This window comes from Psittacula echo (assembly GCF_963264785.1).
Source record: "Psittacula echo genome assembly, chromosome: 1".
NCBI classification, from domain to species: Eukaryota; Metazoa; Chordata; class Aves; order Psittaciformes; family Psittacidae; genus Psittacula; species Psittacula echo.
The window spans coordinates 1,381,120-1,404,628 of record NC_137735.1 but is presented as its reverse complement, the minus strand read 5'-3'; the positions used below and the strand labels follow the sequence as shown (position 1 = coordinate 1,404,628).

General features: G+C 47.0%; 1 protein-coding gene across 2 annotated transcripts in view; it reads left to right on the top strand.

Moving 5' to 3' along the window:
- EXOC6B (exocyst complex component 6B) overlaps positions 1–23,509 on the top strand; it is a gene marked incomplete at both ends in the record, with an annotated part of 302,342 nt that overhangs the window by 182,072 nt on the left and 96,761 nt on the right. The window contains 3 exons of one of the 2 annotated variants that reach the window (XM_080627685.1): positions 5,554–5,665; positions 9,055–9,189; positions 10,257–10,436. In XM_080627685.1, the coding sequence (XP_080483811.1) occupies positions 5,554–5,665; positions 9,055–9,189; positions 10,257–10,436 (427 nt within the window). The remainder of the gene's footprint in view (positions 1–5,553; positions 5,666–9,054; positions 9,190–10,256; positions 10,437–23,509) is intronic. The other variant, XM_080627686.1, reaches the window with a different exon arrangement.

The window sequence follows — 23,509 nt, the reverse complement described above, 5'->3', positions numbered from 1 at the left end:
CCTCCTTTCTCCATCCCAAGTTGCCGTGGTGCTGGTTTTGCCTGTGTGTTTGTGTGTGAGATTGGAAAACAACTATATGTGCCAGGAACTGCAAGTTGATGCTTTCTTTTTGCACCCAGTGACGCCTGCAACTTGGTAGAGATACATAAATACAAATAAATAAATAAAGGTGTATATATGTATAAAGGTATATATAAAAGTGTGTATAAAGGTATATAAATAAGTAAAGGAATATAAATGAATAACAACATTCTTATTGCCAGGAGGGATCCTTCTTCCCTCCTGTTCACAGCACTGTACTAGCAAGAGGGTGGACTATGGCTGGCATTTATCTCCCTTGCCAGCTTCATGTCCTCGCCATGGCCTGACACTGGACATTGCCCCAGTGTATTGTGAAGCCAGGGCAGTGTTCTGGGGACTGGCCAGATGTTTCTGTGCCTCCACGGGGCTCTTCAGGGTTTGAATTCTCTTCCTTTGAGTGAGGGGTAGTGATTTGGAGAGGCATTTTCTCTCCATCGTCTGCTGGAGGCTGCAGTCGCTCATTGGTTGATGGGGGAGCACAGGAGGTTTCTCACCCCCCGTTTCATCTCAGCCTTTCACCGGTGGCAGGTTGTTCTCTTTGGTGGCTCCCAGGGCTCTTAACCTGGGGGTCACCATTAAACATCTCGGTTTCTAAAGCCGACAGCATGGTCCTATTTCACACGGATGCTGGTTTCACCCAACCCCTCCGTTGGCACTTCCCTTGTGAGTTTTGTGCTCTTCACCATTACGGAGATGATTGGGTTTGTCAGGGAAGGGAAGAAAAGTGTCCCCTTGGGTCCCTCCTCAGGGGTCCCCTTGGATATGTTATTAAAATTCCTTTCGACATTGGATTTTCCAGCCCTTTTTGAGGAGCAGCATTGGGCTGGGGGAAGGGAGCCCAGCTCTTGGCTTTTCTAGGCAAACATTTGGAATATTTCTCTGCAAACCCCTGTTGACACTTTCTTCATTTCACCCTGACAGCTTGAATTAGTTTTTATGAGGAAGCTTGGCTACAAAGCCGGCAGCAAGTTTTCTTTCTCTTCTCTTTCTTTTTCTTCTTTGGTTGTCATTTACCTTGCACCCTGGAGTGATTGGGGTCAGCCTGTCAGTCATGGAGGGCCTGAAGGTCATGACTACTGCTATGGTATACGGGACATCAGCTGTCATTAACCCAGACAGTTCCTTTAAATACTCTGCAGTCTTTTCCTGCAGAGCAGAGCCTATGGCAGAAAATGCAGCTTGTGTTTTATTCTCTTTTTGTAATTATTTCTTTTAAACCAGCTCCTTGTATTTGTTGGACGGGAACGTTCTCCTTTATGTTGATCTGCTTGCGAAAGTTACTTTGCTTATTGAGGAAAATTTGGAGCTTGGTGTGCGTTTATAAGGGTGCGCATTTTCTGACTCTATTAATTTGATTAGGAGAAAGAAAACCTTTATATTTGCATCAGTTTTCCCTGTGTTAAGAAGCGTGGATTTAAGTTCATCAAGGCGATGCCTTTTAAAAGTATCCACTCACTGGAAGACTTCCAAACTTCCACACCAGTGACGTTTCCCATCTGAAAGATAGGGAATATCTTTGGAAAACAGTGGGGGGAAGGATGAGATGTCAGTTTGAATATACCAGGACTTTGTCTGATTGGTTTGGGGGGTTTGTTCAAGCAAAGCACCAATCCTGGAAGAACTTGGGGTACGAGTTTTAAAGTGCTGGACAAAATTTTAAGTGCATAAAGTTATCAAAAATAAAATGGAATTAAAAGATCACAGGCTTGAATAACTACATCAAGTAGTTACTGGTTTGGAAGTATTGATTTGGAAGTCAGCTCTAGGCGACAGGAGATTGATGTAGTTTCTTTGATAGCTGGTACTGCTTTGGTGTTCATAGTGCTCTGTGTGTAGGCTCGGTAACAACCATCGAATTGGCCTCAAACATACACAGTGAGCAGCCCACATGGACAATATTTGTGGGTTTGGTTTTCTTCTTGTTGCATATTGAGAATGGAGATCTGACCTGGCTCTTGAAACCAAGGCTCAACTCACACTCGAGTCAGCATCATACGCCTTACTGGTACCATCACCCTTTGCTAAGTGGCTCTGCTGGTCTGGGCACTGGGTCCTGTACTCCATAGAATCATAGAACAGTTAGGGCTGGAAAGGACCTTAAGATCATCCAGTTCCAACCCCCTGCCATGGGCAGGGACACCTCACACTAAAGAATGCCACCCAGGGCTCTGTCCAACCTGGCCTTGAACACCGCCAGGGATGGAGCATTCACAACCTCCCTGGGCAACCCATTCCAGTGCCTCACCACCCTCTCAGTAAAGAATTTCTTCCTTAGATCCAATCTAAACTTCCCCTGTTTCAGTTTGAACCCGTTACCCCTTGTCCTGTCACTACAGTCCCTGATGAAGAGTCCTTCCCCAGCATCCTTGTAGGCCCCCTTCAGATACTGGAAGGCTGCTCTGAGGTCTGTATGCAACCTTCTCTTTTCCAAGCTCTTCAAGGCTTCTTCTTGGCTCATCATTTCAGCTGGGAGGGTGCTGGCCAAGGCAAGGACTAACACCCATTGCCCCTGTGGCCACCCTAACTCACTGGGTCATGGGGAGCTTCTCCTCTGAAAGCTCACTCTGAAGTGCTTTGAAGAAGTAAAAGCAGCCATCAGCACTGGCTGTGGTGTCGGGCAGAGGCAGCATCCTGCTCCTGCCAAGAGCGTGACTGTCTCGGAGCGTACACGCAGCCAGACAGTAACTGGCTTGTTTAATGTTGATGCCCTGATGACAGGTTGATGTTTGAATTACAAAGAGCAAGCTCTTCCAGCACTACCTATGTGACTGCTGCGTTGGTTCAGTGGGAAAACTGACGTCATGTCCACAGTCCCATGGTTTTCATGTGTTGCTTTCTTGGTTTCAGTAGATGCTGGAAGCTCCAGCTACCAGCTCTGCTTCCAATCTTGGCCATTTTGCATCTCCACCTTCCTTGGGGACAGGCTGTGTTACTCCCTACGGAGTGCATTCCAGGATTTCCCAGGGATAATCCCAAAAGGGGCATGGTGCTTGTACAAAGATACAGCTTTGGGTGTAATTTCCTGCCTATACAACTGTTTCTTGACCCCCTTTTGAGTGCGGATCCAGCCCTTTCTGCTCCTCGGCCCCATTCCCCCATTCCCACGCCACTCTGGGAGCATCACCCCCTGTATCACCCCTTTGCTTTGAATCTCCTTGGGTGTCTTTTTTACCATCTGTGGATCATCACAGCGTTAGATTTTACGGGGCTTGCTATATTTAACCGTGCTGTTGTCTGGTGGAGGGACTGGGGACAATCTGGTTCTTCCTGGGGGGTGATGGAGGGCAGGGGGGGTGCATACACGGTGGGTTTCTTTTGGTGTTCTCTTTACGTAAAACCTCATTTGAGAGCCCTACCCATAGTATAAAGACCAGGAAAATTCACTGGCTGGTTTCTTCTTCCCTCCCATTTTGGTTCATGTTCTATACTTTAAGAAACCCAAACACATCACCTTGGACCACACATCAAAACCCTGCGAGAAGGAGCCATCTGGGACATGAAGTGGGCTCGCCCGGATTATTGCTGGCATAGGATGTGCTTCCCTGCTAAGCAGGAGGGAAATAAACTCAGAGGGATCAGTAGTGGTGATCTAGAAGAGATCCACACTATGACTTTGGCTGATGAGATTGAATTTGGGTTGTCAGGAGCTGGATCCTGCTAACCTGCTGGCCCTGCTCCACTTGCATTCAACTGGGAAGGAGGAGGTGGGCAACCCTTGACAGGCTTGTAGCTCCCAAAAGCAGACTTCTAAACATCAGGGAGAAGGAAGTATCAGAAGAACCTGTTGGGGAGCAGAGTGTGGCGAGCTGCTGTGTGCATGGGGACTTGTGCAGCTGGGTTTTCCTTGGGAAAGCTGCAGCGAGACACGGGTTTCTTGGTCTGGCAGAAATACGAGCATGACGTTGCTCCGAGATGTGAGTGGGGAGCAATATTTGCCGCTTCTCCTGGGAATTTGAGGGATTTGAGTGCAATTCTCATGCAGCAGAACAAGGAAGGTCCCGAAGAACTTCAAAAGTTGAGTTGATTGAAGGGTGGGCAGCGCGTGGGGAGGATGAGCATGTCCAGAAGGCTGCTATGGCCGCAGAGACTGCAGCTGGAGAAGGTTTAGTCTTCTTTTCCCAAAGGTCCAGGGCCTGGCACAGTGCATCTAGGGTTAAATAGGCACAGAAGTTTGGGAGGGTCAAGCTGGACCAAGCCTGGCAGCACTCATCCGTACAACCAACAGGCACCCCCATACCAGCACCCACTACCCTCTACCCTTCACACTGGTAGGGGGGGAGCTGCAAGTCTTGCTTTTGTTTCTTGTGTCAATCCCTGCTTTGTAATTTGGGCCATTTGTCAGGTAAAACAGGAGAAGGAGTAAAAGGTCACGGGATTGATTTACCACGAGCCTTAAAGTTAATAACACTGCTCAGCCTTCCAGTTGGGAATTTGCTTTGCCCTCAGCCGCCTGTCACTGCGCTGCTGGAGATGAAGCCCCATGGTGTCAGGGCTAATGCAGGGCCAATGACAGATCAAAGGAGCCTGTGTTGGGGTGGGTTTCCAAAGCCTCCTTCAGTAAGGAGAGGTTGCACCTTGCTGGTGCGCACGTGGAGGAGCAGCAGAAAGCCAAAGCCCCAAGCTTCAGCAATGCTGTGGTTGCAACCGTCTGGCAAAGAGTATCAGTGTGTTGCAAGAGCTTCCAGTGTGATTTATCATTGAATCCCAGACTGGTTTGGGTTGGAAGGGCCCTTAAAGCTTCTCCAGCTCCAACCCCTGCCACAGGCAGGGACCCCTTCCACTGGAGCAGCTTGCTCCAAGCCCCTGCGTCCAACCTGGCCTTGAGCACTGCCAGGGATGGGGCAGCCACAGCTTCTCTGGGCACCCTGGGCCAGCGCCTCAGCACCCTCACAGGGAAGAGCTTCTGCCTAAGAGCTCATCTCAGTCTCCCCTCGGGCAGGTTAAAGCCATTCCCCTTGGCCTGTCCCTACAGGCCCTTGTCCCAAGCCCCTCTCCAGGTTTCCTGCAGCCCCTTTAGGCACTGGAGCTGCTCTCAGGTCTCTCTGGAGCCTTCTTTTACTTAAAATGCCATGAGAAGGTATTGGGGGGGTATTTTGGGGGTTAATTTGTCTTTTCCCCCCCTTCACATCTTTCCTCCCTTTCCCCTTGTGTACTGAATGTGCAGAACTCCAGCATTGTTTGCTGGGTGGTGACTTGGCTGTGTGGTTTAATGCTGACTTTACAGGCAAGCTGTGCTGGACCAGCCCCTGTAAGGGGCTGACGGATGTAGATTTAGCTCATTTTAGCCTCTCTTATTGACACATACACAAAAAGACCTAAACTGTTGGTATTTCGGTATATATTAGTGTGTCAGTGCAAGCAAGCATCGTGAGTAAGGCAGAAGAGGGTTGGGATGGAGGTTGGGTGATGAGGGCTCAAGAGTTTCTCCTTTCATAGAGCATTTTGCAAACCTCTTTGAATTCCACTTTCCAGCTCCACGGAAGTCGATGACATGATCAGAAAATCCACAAACCTGCTGCTGACCCGAACACTGAGCAACTGTTTACAGAACGTCATCAAGAGGAAAAATGTTGGGCTGACGGAGGTAGGGCACGGCTTGGAGGTGATCCGGGGTGTCAGAAAGGGTTTGGTCCTCAGAACTCCTTACGGCACCTTTAGAGGTGCTGGTGTGGAGCCTTATTCTGAAGTATTTGGTTGGGAAACAACAATGGAACCACACAGTGTTGCTGTGCAAAGCAAGAACGCTCTATATTGTGCGGAAGAAGATTTTGTGCTATTGCTGTTGGCATTGTCCATCTTTTAAATTAATGGCTCATTATACATGTGGATTAAAGTAAGAGGACATCAAGGAGCGCCAGAGAAGAACCAAGTGGGAACTGTGACAGTGCCCCATCTATAGGGGATGTTTGGAGGCAGTTCCAGCACATTGCTGCAGTGCAAACTCTATACTGGTATTTTCTTTTCCTAACCGATAACTTCTTTGTGTGCAAAGTCAGGTTTCTGCAAAGCTTAATGCATGTGAGTCATGGCTGTTTAGGAATGTGTGTGGTAGCCAGGGTGGTTGGATACCTTAGTGGGACCTCTGTGGGCTGTTATTAAACAAGTAGATGTTAATACAGCTGCAGTTGTTTAATGGACAGTGCTGTAGAAATGTGTCCTGCTCTCTGGACCCTCTAAATACCCTGTGGAGGTGAGCTTAGGAGGGTTCAGAGCATTTACAGTGGTATGTATTTACACATGATGCTTCCTCAGCCCTTTATCTCACTGTCTGGAATCTCTCTGCTCCCTAGGGGCAAATTCTTCTTCCCTCCTGCTCCTCCCAAGACTCCCTCCACAGAGGAATGCAACATTATCCCCGCACTGTTCATCCCCCAGATGATCCTTTTAGCTGCTGTTGCAGTGTGATTGAACATAGGAAGGGCAAAGAGTGCCCCAGTCCCCTTGCAGCTTCTGCCCGGTTTAGATGGTGTAGATGTTCCTTGGCATCTTCCATGACGAGTGAAGGCGATGCCTTTCTTTGGGCTGAGAGTGGCTTCTTCAGGTGCTTTAGAGCTGAAGAGGATTTTTGCTAGGAAAGCCTATGTAGCTTGACCCAAGTTTCAAGTAAAGGTTTAATATGGCCGGTGGTCATCTCTGGATGTCATATTTTCATCCTCTTATTCCTTACCACTTGCCAAGGTACCACCAGCTCTCTCCTGGGGTTGCCTCTACCACCATTGTTTTTCTAATTTGGTTGGAGAAAAGCTACTTTGAGCATCTTCATCCCCTCCTGCCTCTTTTCTTTGTGTAACCATGGACCCGTTTGTCCATATGGAAGCACGTGGTGGTGGTGTTCTTCTGAGTTGCTCAGATCTTCTCCTCTTAAGACATTGGTGTGACTCTGTGGAGCACAGGAATTAAAGGGCACATTGAGGAATCCCAGCTGGTACGAGCATAGTCCTGGTGTCAGAAGTGGTTGCAGAAGATATTTAAGTACCTTGTATAACTGTCACTTCCCAGATTTAGTTTCTGTACAAAGCAACACCATCCATATCTGGGTTTTCCAATGTAATTTTCCAAGCAGTGGACAAGGTAATACAAGGCTGTGCACTAGCCTTCCTGGTCTGTTGTCCTCTTTGATATAGTTTTCATTGCTGGTTTTTGTGGACTGCCTCTTAGGACTGGAGGTTGAAGTTTGTTAGCAAGTCTGCTCCAAATGACCCTGGTGTTTTGAATAACCCTGACACCTCTCAACAAAAAAGAGGGAAGAGATGCTCCTATTTTAATCACTTGAATACCCCAATGAGAAGGTCTTACCCAGATGAATTCAAGAGAAGGTCAGAAGTTGAAGGAGCCAGAAAGGGAGCAGGAAAGCTCATAGCAAGTGCTGGAAGAAAATCAAAGCAATCAGGGCCTTCAAACTTGGTAATGATCTGGACATCTAAATTGTGATGATCAATGAAGAGATTTAAGAGGAATTTCACACAGTTGGAAATATCCAGTATTTAATTAGCTTTACAGGAGAACTTATCGTGATCATGATGTCAGAGCTATCTGACACAGGGAAACGCTTGTTTGAAGGCAAAAACTGAGAACAAAACTAATCCAAGGAATTCAGAAACGAGAAGCCCTCTAAGCTCTCTGTGTAATACATTTCATGGAGCTAGTACAAAACAAGAGGAGTTCAAATAGTTCATAATTTCATTTATTAATGACAAAATCTGATGGAAATCAAAGAAATGTTAGCTGGAAGGGACCTCTGGAGGTATCTAGCTTCATATGGAAGTGGGATCATTGCTCACTTGAATCGTGTCAACTGTGGCTTTTCTTAGCCAACTTTTGCTTCTTCCCATACAGAGGTCCCACAGCTTCTAAGGACACCTGCTTCCAGTTCTGCACTCCCCTTCATAATGACTCTTTTCCTTCCTAATATCCAAGCTGAACCTCCTAAAGTGTAACCATTGCCGTTCCTCATGCCATCAAGAGTTGGGTGCTGTAATCTGTGTAGCATTGCTTCAGTATTGCTGTGCCTGCAACACTCAAATTGCTGATTAATCCATCTCATTCAGAACATTTGTGAGTGTTCAAAAGCATTTCTGTAGAGAGGCGACTGCAGCCTGCCACGCCATACCCCAGCAGTCAAATTATAGCAATCTGGAGCATGGTAATGCTTTCAGGGTCTGTAAGAGAACTGTTTTGGCCAGGGTATCTGAGCTAGATGTTATTAGAAAGGCTTTGTTAGAGCCGATGTTGCACCTTGAAAACATTCACAGGAGCCTGCTTGGACAAAAGGTATCTGTTCAAGGAATTAACGGTGCTTCCAAGTCAGTGATCCTCAAGTGGAAGCCCAGATTGGTTTGCTCTGGATTGTAAATGTCTGATGACATCTGACTGTAAATGTTGACTGACTTCAGCAGAGGTTTTTACTCTGTAGTTACCTTTAATGTCCTGAAATAGCGCCATGTGAAGGCAGATGAGATGACAGCGTTAAGGAAATGTCAACTAATGGTGGGTATGATAGAAGACACCAGGGTGAGACCTGATGCTCACCCTCACAAAAGTAAAACCTCGTTGTTTCTTTGCTAAATGCCTCGCTATGATCTTGTTTGGTGTCACTCAAGATATGGGTTACTTGGGGTTCAGCAGCAGCTGCAACACTTGTGATTTGACATGGCATTTTTTGGTAAGCCTCTTGTGTTTGACCTGTGCTGAAGTGAGCACTGATTGACAGCTGAACGTAGGAAAGTCATGAAAAGAAATGACTTTTTGTGGTATTAGTGGCTGTCATGGGAAATGCTTTTCCCCCAAAATTATCTTTTATTTAAGTTTCTGATATTCTTAAAGGAGGAAAGCTTTTGAGCATGTAGAAAAGGTTAGTGTATTTGTACAGCGGCAGCTTTTCATGCCAGAAGGTCTTAGATACTGGCATCCATTAAGCTGGCACGTCCCTGGCTTCAGGAGCACAATGACTGAACATCTCTTTTGCCTTTGCAGCTTGTACAGATTATTATAAATACGACCCATTTGGAGAAATCGTGCAAGTTCCTAGAGGAATTCATAACCAATATCACTAATGTACTTCCAGAAACTGTCCACACTACGAAACTCTATGGGACCACAACCTTCAAGGTGAGAAGGCTTGGTAGATCCACCCTGGGGAGATGCTGTTGATGTTTGGTTGGAGAGTATCTGCTTTCAGAGCACATGTGGGGATGAGTGGATGTAAGGGGCTAAGCTGAGCTGGGAGGTAGTTTTGTCATATCCTGGGAAGCTGGTGCCATCAGATTAGGTTTTGGGTTTGGTCTTTGGGGTGTCACAGGGATGCCAGAGGAGGGACTCTTCATCAGAGACTGTAGTGATAGGATAAGGGGTCATGGGTTTAAACCTAAATAGGGGAGATTTAGGTAGTATATAAGGAAGAAGCTCTTCCCTGTGAGGGTGCTGAGGCGCTGGCACAGGGTGCCCAGAGAAGCTGTGGCTGCCCCATCCCTGGCAGTGTTCAAGGCCAGGTTGGACACAGGGGCTTGGAGCAAGCTGCTCCAGTGGAAGGGGTCCCTGCCCGTGGCAGGGGTTGAGACTGCATGAGCTTTAAGATCCCTTCCAACCCAAACCAGTGTATGATTCTGTTCTATGATTTTATATTTGGGTCAGCTGTGGGGTGTTTGGGTTGTGTCTTATGGGGAGCAGGAGCGGGGAACAGTGCTGAGGATTTAAGTAACAATAGGGAACAAGTTAGGTAGGGTTTGCCCTTAGGATAACTCAGCAGGTGACTAAGGCCCACGTCTCCAGGGAAGTCCATTCATTTTCCCTTTTGGCATCACCTAACTATTTGGCCTAAGGGTGAGTTTTCTATTATTCAGGCAGGCCCTCCTGTACCGCAAACCTACACAGAATTTGGTGGGTCTCAGGCTTTTTCCATATGAGACATTCCTCTTCCATCTCTCTCTTTCATCGTGCACTAGATGTGTCCTCCTGGTCCCAGGTTGGATCAGAGGCCGACCAGCCTGATCTTGCCTCCCACTAACCTGCTAACCGTGTCCCACCAGTCCCAGCTAACCTGAGGCTGTAGTGGCCATGTAGTTACCTACAGGTGCTCTGTGTTGTGCTGCCTTTAGGGATTGGGCCAATGTCCTGTTACTTGTGTAGGCTTGTTGTTATAGAGACTCCATTCCATGGAATGCTGTCTTGTTTCCCAGGATGCCCGCCATGCTGCTGAGGAGGAGATTTACACCAACCTGAACCAGAAGATAGACCAGTTCTTGCAGCTGGCAGACTATGATTGGATGGCTATGGAGCCGGGCAGCAAGGCCAGCGACTACCTTGTAGATCTCATTGGCTTTCTACGCAGCACGTTTGCGGTGTTCACCCACCTCCCGGTAAGTCACCTCCACCAGTTTGCTTTCATTTTACATCTGGGGAACATCTGATGGTGCTGTTGAAACTAGTGGTTGCTCAGGCTTCATGGAGTGGGATGGAAATGGGGCCTTGGACTGTCAAGTGTTATGAAATAACAAGTTATAAAGGGTAGACTGAGCTGAGCTCTTAGGCAGAAGCTCTTCCCTGTGAGGGTGCTGAGGCGCTGGCCCAGGGTGCCCAGAGAAGCTGTGGCTGCCCCATCCCTGGCAGTGTTCAAGGCCAGGTTGGACACAGGGGCTTGGAGCAAGCTGCTCCAGTGGAAGGGGTCCCTGCCCGTGGCAGGGGTTGGAGCTGGAGGAGCTTTAAGGTCCCTTCCAACCCAAACAATTATGATTCTGTGTAACCTATCTGTTACCAGAAGTTGGTCTTCAGTGACAGTCTCCCCAGGTATTTTCAAGTCTACTTACACGTGAAAGAGGCAAATACCACAGTCCATCATGTAGAAGAAGGACCATAATTCATCGGCCACCTACATTTTAGATACGTTAACTCAGATTAATGGATGTTCAAGATCTTTTTCAAGGCATGCCAATATACGGGTGTCTATTACTTGAACTGCAGATAGAGTTCCAAATGTTCGTCAAGTCACTGGATGCCTTACATCAAAACGTTGCTCTTTGGAAGGCAGCATATGTTTCTTTCTTTTCTCTGCTGTCTAAAATAGGCCTGTGTTTATGCTGCTATTGCGATCAAAAATGTATTTTATGTTGCTTTATTGCAGTTGGCTGAGTAGTGTCCCATTGAATAGGAAAAGTATAAGCATCAGGGAGTTTCATTTTTTGCTCAAAGAGCTTTTTTTCCCTCCTTTTAAATAGGATATGTTGGAAGCTGTCTGAATATATACTTAGAGAGTATCTTCAGTTGTCAGGTATTTTGTAACAGCAAATCCACCGAACACTATATTTGTCCTAAAAGCAATTTCAGATCTTTCTTCCTTCCTTGACTGTTATTTATTTGGTGTTACTGGGTGCCCAGGGCTATAGCGCACCAGCAGACACTGGGCATCTCTCATGAGCTTGGATATAAACAGGAAAAAAGACTAGTAATACACAATGGTGGTTTTCTTCACTGCATTCTGCTTGTTTATACCACTGTGATTGCTCTACTGGAAGGATGTTGCAGCCCTTCAGAGCAGTTTTAGGAGGTGTTACAGCCCCAAAGCTGTGTAGCCCTCTGTATAGCTCATGTCCTTATCATGGTTTGGGTTGGAAGGGACCTTAAAGCTCCTCCAGCTCCAACCCCTGCCACAGGCAGGGACCCCTTCCACTGGAGCAGCTTGCTCCAAGCCCCTGTGTCCAACCTGGCCTTGAACACTGCCAGGGATGGGGCAGCCACAGCTTCTCTGGGCACCCTGGGCCAGCGCCTCAGCACCCTCACAGGGAAGAGCTTCTGCCTAAGAGCTCAGCTCAGTCTCCCCTCTGGCAGGTTAAAGCCATTCACCCTGGTCCTGTCTCTCCATGTCCTATCACCACAAGTCTGATATGGCTGCCTCTATCAGGAAGATTTGGTAGCAGTATGGAAATGAGGATTTATTTGCTATGGATGGAGAAGCCACCAAGAGAGAAATGAAAGGGTTTTCCTGATGCTCTATAGCCAGAGTTGGTGAGGGGAAGGTGCTTATTTGGCTCTGTTATCACTAGAACAAACTGCTAAATAAAGTGTAGCTCCTGTGCTGAGAGGTTGGAAGGGCTTTCATCCATCTTCTTGTTCAGGACAGGTTTATTGCCAAAATGTCCCTCTGTTGGCAGCCCTGAGCAGTGTGGCTGGTGCCCTCTGGATCAGGGGGTGCTTGGAGATGGCTGGATTCCTCAGCTGCTGGATTTCTCCTTAAAAAAGGAGATGTAGCTCCATTCTACAATTAGATGTAGACCAATTCTACAAATCATACTAGGACTACTCATGCAAGCAAGTAATGGAATTTGACAGGGAGATTGGTCCCTGCACCAAAGCATGAAGCATGGCTGGCAGGAGAGATGAGCGTGGGGAGAGATGCCCACAGTGATTTATGAGATGGACCTGGAGTGATTTATCTTCCTTAAATATTAATGTTTCCTTTCTAAGTGAGTCAGAATTGTTTTGGAAGCTGGCAGGAGAGCTGATTGGTCTGAAAAGAACCAAGGCAGATTGAAGCAGCCTTTTTTCTTCCAGAACTGGATTAGGAAGGACTCAGCCCAGGGGAAGGCTGTTTGTATTTGCGGTGTAGCACCTTATCTTCAAAGCATTGCACGGCACTGATCCTCCTGATAGCCTCAGGAGATAGGGGAGGCAAGTCAATCAGGTGCTGCAATCTGGTTTGTGAAGCTGTAGATCTGGTGCAATGGTTTGTAGGAGATGTAGGTCTGGGGTTTTTATATGTATTTGAGTTTCCTCCTTTAAGGAGTGCTCTGAAGATGCTGTCACTGAACATTGCTGATGAGTCCCTGTGTACCCTTGCGAGCAATGGTGTGTGAGAGCGAGTCAGGAAGAATCAGGCTGCATCTAAAAGGCAGCCAACTCCTTTGGTGTCTCTGCTGGTTCATTCTTGTAGGGTTCAAGGGCCTTTTTCCCCTGGCTTGATAGAAACAGGTTAAAATCATAGACTCATAGAATAGTTAGGGTTGGAAAGGACCTTAAGATAACCTAGTTCCAAACCCCCTGCCATGGGCAGGGACACCTCACACTAAACCATGCCAATGTCTGCACTTTGCTAAATGAGATAGGAGATAAGGGGTGGAGAAGGCCACATCAGTCTAGAGCGATACAGGAAAATGATGGGGATGTTTGTGAAAACACCAGAACTGCTGGATGAGCTTTACTGGTGAAAGGAAAGAGTGAAAGGCGTTCATGAGGGAAAGGAACTATCTCCAGAAATGGTGATCTCTTAAGAGGATGTTGCTGGATTGCTAGTGGCAAGGTAGCGCTATTCCTATACTGCTGGTCCACATCTGGCCCAAATCATTAGCACTATAGCCTTATGATCAAAAAGAAGATGCTGCCCTGTTTGAAATGAGTTTGCAGCCTGGTCCAGCTATAAAATGTAGGATTTCCAGACTGCCAGTAGCTCATGAAGGAAAGCAAGTAACTGCACACCATCCTTGGATGAGGCATCCCTGGAGCATCTTCTCATTACTGGAGGTGGACTCAGCACAACACCTTTCTGTTCTCATGTCCTTTGCTGGCTTGGGAATTCCCCTCGCTTCCAGAGGTGATAATTGGGTACCTTTGTGTTGAATTTGCACAATTTTAAGACTGAAAAGCGTTCTCTTAGTGTTGGAACTTGTTTTTTAGAGGAAGAGTGGCAGGCTCAGGAGATGACTAAATGGCAGGAGCCAAGCTACTCACCTGCCTTTTGTCACAACAGCAATTACACCAAGAAAAAACCTTCACCTGGTGATCAAAGAAACTCGGCCTGGGCTTGTCTGCTGTTGCTGTGCTAAAATTACACCAACAAAAAGTGCTGTCCTGTAATAGAATGGAACTGAAAGTCCTGAGCCTGCAAAAATGCAGGCGGCTCCTTAACATGACGGGTGTGAGTAATCCCATTGTCTCGGATGGGGCTCCTTGTCTGCAGGAAACCTTTCTGGGGTCAAGGCTCCAGCTTGCTGCAAGGCAGGTCAGATGGCCTTGAGAGGTCCGGTTGACCCAAGTCAGTGTTTTGGAGAGGGGGTGAAGAGGAGCAGAGATGCTGAGCGAGCTGAAAGGTGACTCTGAGCCAAGATTTGGGAATTAGGTTTTGTGTTTCCCTTTTTGGATACATGAGGTGGAATTTTTCCTGTATTTACTGGGGGGAATCCCAGAATGGTTGAAGTTTGGAAGGGACCTTTGGAGGCCATAGGATCCTAGTGTGGTTTGGGTTGGAAGGGACTTCTAAAGGTCAGCTAGTCCAGTCTACACTGCCATGAGCAGGGACACCTTCCATTAGAACAGGTTGCTCCAAGCCCTGTCCAAACAGGCACTGGGCACTTCCAAGGATAGGGCATCTACCACCTCTCTGAGCAACCAGGTCAACTGGTCCAACCCATGGAAGAATAACCCAGAGCAAAGCTAGTCCTGGCTGATGGAGGGCCATAGTTTCCACTTTCTGTGGTGTTCAAGCAGGAATTGCAATCCCTATTTTTTCCTTTAGAGCATCAGAGTAGACATTGTGGGAGCTGGTGGAAACCACTCGGTATTAGGAACCCCTGGAATCAAGTTGCTTTTTGCAGCTTTGCCTCGGGATGTTGAGCCCCCATCTGTGAAGGGCATGCTGGTGGGTACAGCGTGTGCCGGCGGGGGGCAAGGAGAAGTTCATGGGGAAGTTAATGGGGTTTTGGTGCATACCACTGCTGCATGGAATTTTCATGGTGGTTTAGAGCCACAATTTGAAAATGCTCCGCAAAGTGCCCCAAATGTCTCCAAAGAAATAAAACGCTGGTGGGAATCAAAGTATAATTAACATTTGGGTTCAAGGCTGCCCTCTTCCTGCGTTAACCAGGGAGAGTGGGTTACTGCTGCTGCTGATCTTATTAATATGGGATGCTCGGGCCTCCTTTAAAAGAAAATACTTCTGTTTTTTAAAGGAAAAAAAATACTTTAGGGAGAAAAAAAAAAGTATTTTAGGAAAAGGAAAAAAAAAAGGTGGTTTCTGCTTTTCAGCTAGTAAAGGGCCTCCAAAAATGAACATTTCCAGCGTAATACTTTTAAAAGAATGACTGAAAAAGCCTTTTGTCTTTGATGGCTGCTTGTTGTTTTTATTTCTTGTTAGACAAGTTAATGTAAATCGCATTGACAGGGCTACTCCAAACACACTGATTTGTTGACATTAAGCTTCTCGGAGATGGAGGGTTGTGTCAACACCTACAGTGAACTGTCAGGTTAACAAAGCAAGGATGTTTTCTTGGGGGAGGGGAGCAGGGTTGGGGGAAAAGGGGGGTGTTTTGTTTTTATTTTAGGTTTCCTTTAATCCTCTGTTAGTCTTGTATCTTGATAACCTCCTTTGGAAGGTAATCAGGGCAGGTCAAGAGGTGATGCTGACCCGGGAAAGGGAAGCAATCTTTCAGCGATCGAACAAACTCTAACCTCTGCCGTCTTTGAGCGGTTCAGTGTGAACTTTCTGCAGAGGGGGTTTGGGGGTTGGGTTTGGGGGCTTTTTTTTCTTCCTTTTGTGCTTATTTTTGCCAGATGGCAGGCAGAGATTTCAGCTGGAGCCACGCGAGCGCTGTGGCTGCTCTGCCTGCAACGGTTTTGCCTTATTCACCGTGTTGGCATCTCCTCCCTGTTGCAGATGAATACTCGAGCCCCGGCGGCTCTTGCTTTGGTTGAAAGAGCCTTCAAAGTGTTTCTTTTTCTTTTAATGGGAATGATTGCCTATTTTTTTGTTTAAAAAGCCAAATCCCTCTCTAATATTTTCAAAAGCGTTGTGCATGGAAGTAAAATGCCTTGAGCTTTGCACCAATCGCAACCTTGACCGTGTTGGGAGGGACCCAAGTGGAAAATAACCATCATGAAGACATTGTATAAGCACCAAAGACGCTGTCTTTAGATTTGCACAGGTCCTATGTGTACTTAGATAACGTGCCCAGGCACTCAGAATTGCTGAGGAACTTTGCCTTGAGCTGGTCCCTGCTGTCACTCACTAGGGTTTGACGTCCATCATCTCCATCTTACAGGTGGGAAGGCTGAGCGACATGGATGTTTACTTGCAGGGCATATTTAGTGACAATAAAAATTGTCTTGTGGTACTTTCGTTCCCTCCTTATCCTCTGTCGACTGGGTTCAGAGAGCTCATATTTTGCTTTACTAATACTCTGCCAACTGTCAAGCAGCTGGTCCTTGGTTAAAGCATTGATGGGTTGGTTGTAGGCACCTCTGGGTGATGACCGATGTGACTCTCTGCCTTTCTTGCTATTGCTTTGCTCTCTTCTGCGTTTGACTTTAAACTCCCTGTGTTGTCCTCTGTAGGGGGATGTAGATGTCCACTCTACAATGTCGGTGAGTACAAGACTGCGTGTCGCACGCGTTTGGTCTGCTCTGCTCGCACCTCAGATGTGAAGAGGGTGAGTTGAACCAGAAAAGGTCCTTAGTCTCAGAAGGGAGGAAAGGAAAAGGCTGAGTAGAAGTTTAAATCAATAGGATAAATAAGAGAGCCGGGAAAAGGGTTCCCTTCCAGAGAGGTCACCCACAAGCGTGCTGTTGCAGTAGCGTTGCTAAATTGCTGCCTTTAGAGCACGTGGCATTTAACTGCCTCCTTTTATCCCCCATGCATCTCTAAATGTATGGGGAATTAGGGGAAATGCATGTTATTAGGGAAAGCTTGATGGGATCTTCAACCTCTGCTTGAAAGAAGAAAGCTCTTTCTAAAATCCCCCCTCACTCCCTGTATTCTGTTCAGACAAATCCCCTATGGGGATTTCAGCCTGATGATCCTCCTGGTCTAAGTGCTCCGACCTGGATCTTGGACTGCTAAGTTCCCTCCAGCTAGAGGGGTAGAATAGTGTTTTATCCAGAAAATAGTGTGGGTGCTTGAATGTTTTCTGTCTCCCTATTTGGATTAGGGCAATTAGCACAAAGAAAGTGATGGAGAGCTCCCGGACCTGCCTTCTGGTTCAACGAACCCCTCTAGTTGTTGTCATTCCTGCTTGTTTCATGTGCGGGAGAAGAAGCAGCAGCATTTCCACAGATAGATTGCAAACAAAGTGCTCTCGAGCTACCTTGTTTCCTCTATTCCCATGTCTGCAAGGCAAGGCACGTGTGAGCGAAGTGTGCCTTGTTTTATGTTGGTGCAGCCCTGCTCGATGCGGTTGTGAGATGCGGCCGGCACGGAGGTGTCGCCTCTACCCCAGCTTCTGCTTTTCCACCTTTAACCCCTGCTCTCCATGTTAATGCTGAGCTGCCATGGTAGTATTGGTATTTCATGCCACGGTTGGATGCTTGTACCCCTTTTCCTGGAAACTGAGCATAGCTAAGCCTTGACTATTCGCAGGCTCTGGGCACCTGGGGGTTTCTAAGTCAACATCGAGGTCTCAAATCAATGCCAGCTTCTGGAAAGAAAGAGCCTTGTTAAAGCAATTTGAGGCCAGCTTCCATCAAAGCAGCGGCTCGGTTGCTGGCAGGGCTGCGGGAGCTGCCCGCGCTGTTGGGAAGCAGGCTGGGATGCTTTGGGCATCCCCCTGCTTCCGCGGGCTTCCAGGAGCGGTGTTGAATGTCGAGCATCCTACGTGGTGTCCTTGGGGCGTACCCTAAGAGAGACAGATGCAAGAAGTGGTATTGCCTCTGGCTTTTCAACCATTTAGAAGCCAGATGTATTTATTTCTCTAATTGAATCCAGTGCCTAGACAGCTATGGAGTCAGCTTCCTACGGAGAGGGGTGCATTAGTTTCATTAAGGTAAATCAATGAAAAATAATACCTGGAGGTCCCCTGGAAAGGGTCAGGGATGGAGTAATCCCTTTATATGGTGGGACTTTGCTTGCCTGCTCTTAGTTGCTTTTGTTCTTACTGCAACAGATTCTCGTTTTCCTTTTAACCCTTCTAATTTTCTGTTCTCTAGGTAGTTGGTGTGAATTGGTGGAAATAAATCACTAATCTGGCTAAAAGAGAGTGACGAATGAAAATCTGATTGCACAAAATAGCAAGACAAAGGAGTAATTGTAGCAGAATTTAAACTGTCTGGTGGGAAGCAGTTGTGGCTAATCCTGGAAGTTTCTTGGGGTAGATACAGACACATAAAATCAAGGCGAGTTGCCTGGGATGAAGACATGGACAGGGCAGGGGGAGCATCCAAAATCCTCCCTGTACGGTCCTCAGGGAGCTTCTTTGCTCTCCAGAGATGATCTGAGTCTCTTGGGGGGGTTGCACGGACCAGCTTGTCCTGAAAGTTGGGCAAAATGCTCTTAAAATGGTGGTGTTTGGGTGGGGGGAAGATGGGCTGTGTGGTCCCTTGCTGTAGTCTGTTGGTTGGGCATTATTTTCCTGGGTCTTCTCAAGTGTCTCCAAAATCCCAAATACTTACCAAAATGAAGGGGTTGAAACAAGAGCTAATGGTTGCTTTAAAACAAGGAGCAAAGCATTCAAATGCAGCGGGTTTGGCTTTGTTGGCTGGGGAGAAGGCTGACCTCTGATTAACCCAGGGGCCCTAGTTAACTCAAGTCTGGGTAAGCCAAGTTATCCTGTAATTACATGGTTTCTTGTCTGCTTTCAGCACTTTGAAAATTAATTGAAACTAAAATGCCCAGTCCCATAAATCCTTTAAACCAGGGTGTGCATGCTTCCCTAGGTAGTGCTTCCCTTTGTGTAGTCACCTTGGCATGTTTGGCTTTGATTTTTATTTTACAAACTTAAGATTTATAAAGCTGTTTTGTGCTCACTTTTGCATGCACCTACATACAGATGTGTAGTACAGGGAATTTGGCAGCCAAAAATCCATCCTCTGTGTAAGGAATCCAAACGTGCCTGCTTCCTGCACCAGAGCCACAGCCTCTACCTTCCCAAAACCCTATACAGAAGTTGAAAGATGAGTTTGTTTGGGGTTTTTTTATCCCCTTTAGCTAATTTAAGTGAAACAATAAACTGCAATTTTATGTTTTCCTGTTCTTTCATCCACTGGAAACCTGAAACCTTGTAAGGTTCTTCTTAAGCTATGAACATGTGAAGGAACATGGATGAACACATCTGCATCCAAAGCCCCCAGCGATCTTCCTTAGCCTATCCACAAGAGGAGACCCACCTGCCCTAGAAGAGCCCACCCTTCATGTGCAATGTCCTTTGGGGTCCCTGTGCAGTGGTCGCTTGAATTGAGGTTGTGTGGAAGGAGGGTTGAGAGTTCATTCCCATCATTCAGAGCTGAGAGGTGCATGAGCACTGTGGAGTGTTGGTGGTGCGATTGAAGTGGCTCTAATTAAGGGCATTGCATTGCATGGCCGTCATGGGGATGCCTTTACAGAGAGATATGTTCTCCCTGGATCTTGCAGCCTAGATTGGATATAATAGCAAGAGAGAGCACGAAAAGCATGTAGAATTGAGATCCTCATGGATTTCTCATGATGGCCATGATCTTTCATCATTGTATTTCATGAAGGGCAATACATAAGGAGAGCCCAGTGGGTTAATTAAAACCCAAGGTACCTGTAATTCTACAGCATTGACTGTCCATCTTTTTCTTCTCTCTATTTTTAAACTATATAACAGCTAAATATTGAAAGCAGTAATTCAACGTAGGGTTCAGTTTGGGGGAAAATATAAAACAGGCTGCAGTTTCATACGTAGCTTGTGTTGGTCACTCAGTAATCAGCTTAGCTTGGAAAATAAGAATATCTGCTGAATTGGGCATTGGTGGCTCATGGAGTGGAAATTGAGTGGATGGGTTTTGGTTTTTAGTCTTTCTTTTGTTTTGAACTCATCCTTTTCCCAGTCTGTTCAACATCTGGGCCTTAAGTCATGTATTAGTTGCGTTTCCAACTGGCGGCCGTACGTCACAGCAACGTGCCGACCCTTCCTTCAGCATCCCAGCAAGCAGGAATCTGCGTAAATAGGGAATCTGGAGCATCCCTGTGTGTGCAAAGGGTTGAGAAACCCTTGGTGTCAATGTGTCGGAGTGCCGCGTGCTGTGCTCCAAGCCTTGAGATCTTTCCCCTTTTATTTATAACATCCAATTAGAATGATGAAACTATATAGCAAAGATGAAGCAATTCCATTAACTTTCTTTTAAGTCTTCCTACTGCCATAGTTGGCAGATGCTCTTCCCTGATAAATCAGCAGAAAGAAGCGTGGTTCTAGCACTTCATACGTTAGAGAAGAATATATTAAAGATCTGTATTTAATCAACTTTTTGTTTCCAAAATGGCAGCTGCTTTGTATTTAATGGAAAAATCAGGCTCTTCCCAATGGAAAGAATGTTATTCCCAAAGCGAATACAAAAGAAAATAAAAGCCACAAAAGAGGAGGATGAAATATGTCATTTATATACTTTTTCGTCTCGTTCATTCCAGTTGTGGAGTCACGCGCTCCCATCATGGTCAGGCCATGGCTCTGGTTTGTGTCAAGTAACTTGGAGAGTCTCAGCCCATGGACACAGGGATCAGGAGAGAGCCTCACCCCGTGTTAGGAGGCACAAATAGGACCAAGAAAAACTGGGGCTACTTCGTGCTTCTTATGTACACAGATACTTGTTGAAGCAAGGTTGTTTATACATCTAATTCCTTTGCGGGCTGAGATGTTCCACTGTTGGAGCACCGTGTTTTTTCCTTGACACCTCTTATTGCAGAGTCTTGGTGTCTCCTTCAGAGGTGAATGATCTTAGAATGAAATTAGATATAAGGAAGAAATTCTTTACTGTGAGAGTGGTGAGGCACTGGAACAGATTGCCTAAGAAAGTTGTGAGTGCCGCATCCCTGGCAGTGTTCAAGGCCAGGTTGGACACAGGGGCTTGGAGCAAGGTGCTCCAGTGGAAGGGGTCCCTGCCTGTGACAGGGTTTGGAATTGGAGGAGCTTTAAGGTCCTTTCCAATCCAAACCATTCTGTGATTCTATTATTCTGTCTTTGTGGAGACCCAAGTAGTGAGCATGGGAGAATGAGAAGATTGAGGAACATCAAGGGTGATAAGGGTTTGGAGAATCTTTCTTATGAGGAGAGATTGCAGGAGCTGGGCCTGGTTAGTCTAGAAAAGAGCAGACTAGAGGGGATCTCATCAATGCAGATCAATATCTCAAAGGCAGATGCCAGGAGGATAGTGCCAGTCTCTTTTCAGTGGTGCTCAGTGACAGGATGAGGAGCAATGGCCATAAACTAAAACACAAGAAGTTTCACCTCATCATGAGGAACAACTTCTTTACATTGCAGGTGGCAGAGCACTGGAACAAGCTGCCCAGGGAGGTTGTGGAGTCTCCCTCTTTGGAGAGACATTCAAAACCAGCCTGGGCATGTTCCTGTGTAACCTGCTCTGGGTGGGATTGCATCTCCAGAGGTTCCTTCTAAACCTGATGATTCTGTGATCAAGCAAGGTCCAAGCCCCCACCCAGTGGGTCCGTGGGTCACCGTCTTCTCTTTGGGGTTTCAGTGCATCTACAGCACCATCCTTTCTCAATCTGCAGCTTGTGTTTGCTCTGAAATGCATTGAAATGAAGATTTAGTGCTGGGGGGAGGCTGCCAAAGTGCCACCGTGGCAAGTTGGAAAGCCCAGTGTCTGTGCAGTTCGGTCAGTGGTGCAACTCCTGTTGCTGAGCCAGGGATGTTGAGCCACGTTGTGGAGATACCTTCTGGGGGAAGGAGAAGCGGTTTGAGCTGTCATGACGTGCTCTGTCCATGTATTTTGGGTTTTGCGTGGGTTCTGGCAGCTGTTTCCCTTCTGGCCCCGGCACCTCCCTGTCTCCTGATGCCGCAAGAAGCCGGCGCAGGAATTTGCAGCACCGAGTATTTAGAGAGTGGGTAAATGGGGCTTTTTTATCTTACGTTCCTTAAAAAAGAGCATAATGTATAGAATCACAGAATCGTGGAAATGGATAGAAAGCAGAACGCAGCAGATATGGGACGGGAGTTTGATGCCATGGGCTGAACCTCCAGCCTGGTGGGAAAGTTGAGATCAGATGGTTAGGTGATTAATGAGTGTCTACAGTTAAATCAAGTGGCTAAAGGATAAAGCATATATTTCCCAGTGTTTCCCCAAACATAAAGCTGTTGTACACCTCACCTGGACTGGCAGGAGTGTTTTCCCACCCGTGTCCAATGTGAACGTCCTTGCACAGATCTCTGGAGCATCTCAGGAGACCAACCGGCAGCTGGATGCTCCAGCTGCTCATTGTGGGTGAATCAGGCTCTGCACACAACTCATTCCATGCTCTAGACATTTAAAAAGTAGTTAATTAAAAATATCCTGCCATGCGTTTGGATGGTTTGCAAGGAAAAAAGGCACAGATCTTGGAATCTGTGTTTCCTGGGGGGTTTTGCATATGTGCATATGCAAAAAAACCCCTCAAACAGCAGCTTCCCAGCTTTGCTGCAAACTCCTGAGCTTCTACAATAGACCTCTGCCTGGTTGTGTGCTTCCATAAGGCTTCAAAGAAACTGGCCTGTGCTCAGTGTAGGATCTGCATCCCATGGTACTTCCCTTCTCCACCTCCTGCTCTTCCTTCTGTTTATTTGTTTTCCTACTTCAGAAATAGATGAAGTTGCTTGTTGATTCTGACAGCACAGTCAAAGTGAGGGCAAAATCTTGTGTTCCTGTGCATGCTCTCACCTTAGATCCTCTTGTGTCCATAGAATCATCGAATAGTTTGGGTTGGAAAGGACCTTAAAATCATCCAGTTCCAACCCCCCTGCCATCGGCAGGGACACCTCACACTAAACCATGGCACCCAAGGCTCTGTCCAACCTGGCCTTGAACACTGCCAAGGATAGAGTGTGCTCGCAGCCCAGAAAGCAACCGTATCCTGGGCTGCATCAAGAGGAGCGTGACCAGCAGGTCGAAGGAGGTGATCCTGCCCCTCTGCTCTGCTCTCGTGAGACCTCACTTGGAGCATTGTGTGCAGTTCTGGTGTCCTCAACATAAAAAGGACAAGGAACTGTTGGAACAAGTCCAGAGGAGGCCACGAGGATGATCAGGGGCTGGAGCAGCTCCTGTATGGAGACAGGCTGAGAAAGTTGGGGCTGTTCAGCCTGGAGAAGAGAAGCTGCGTGGAGACCTCAGAGCAGGTTCCAGTATCTGAAGGGGGCCTACAAGGATGCTGGGGATGGACTCTTCATCGGGGACTGTAGTGACAGGACAAGGGGTAACGGGTTCAGACTGAAACAGGGGAAGTTTAGATTGGATCTAAGGAAGAAATTCTTTACTGTGAGGGTGGTGAGGCACTGGAAGGCCCAGGTGATTACATGTGGTTACAAATCATTCAGTTGTGCTTTTGTTCTTGGGTGTATTGGCTCCTTCTCGTGAGTAGGTGCAAATCATAGTGCCAAGACCTCCTGAAGCTCCTATTGAAATGTGGGAGCAAGTCCAGAGGAGGCCACGAGGGTGATCAGGGGCTGGAGCACCTCCTGTATGGAGACAGGCTGAGAAAGTTGGGGCTGTTCAGCCTGGAGAAGAGAAG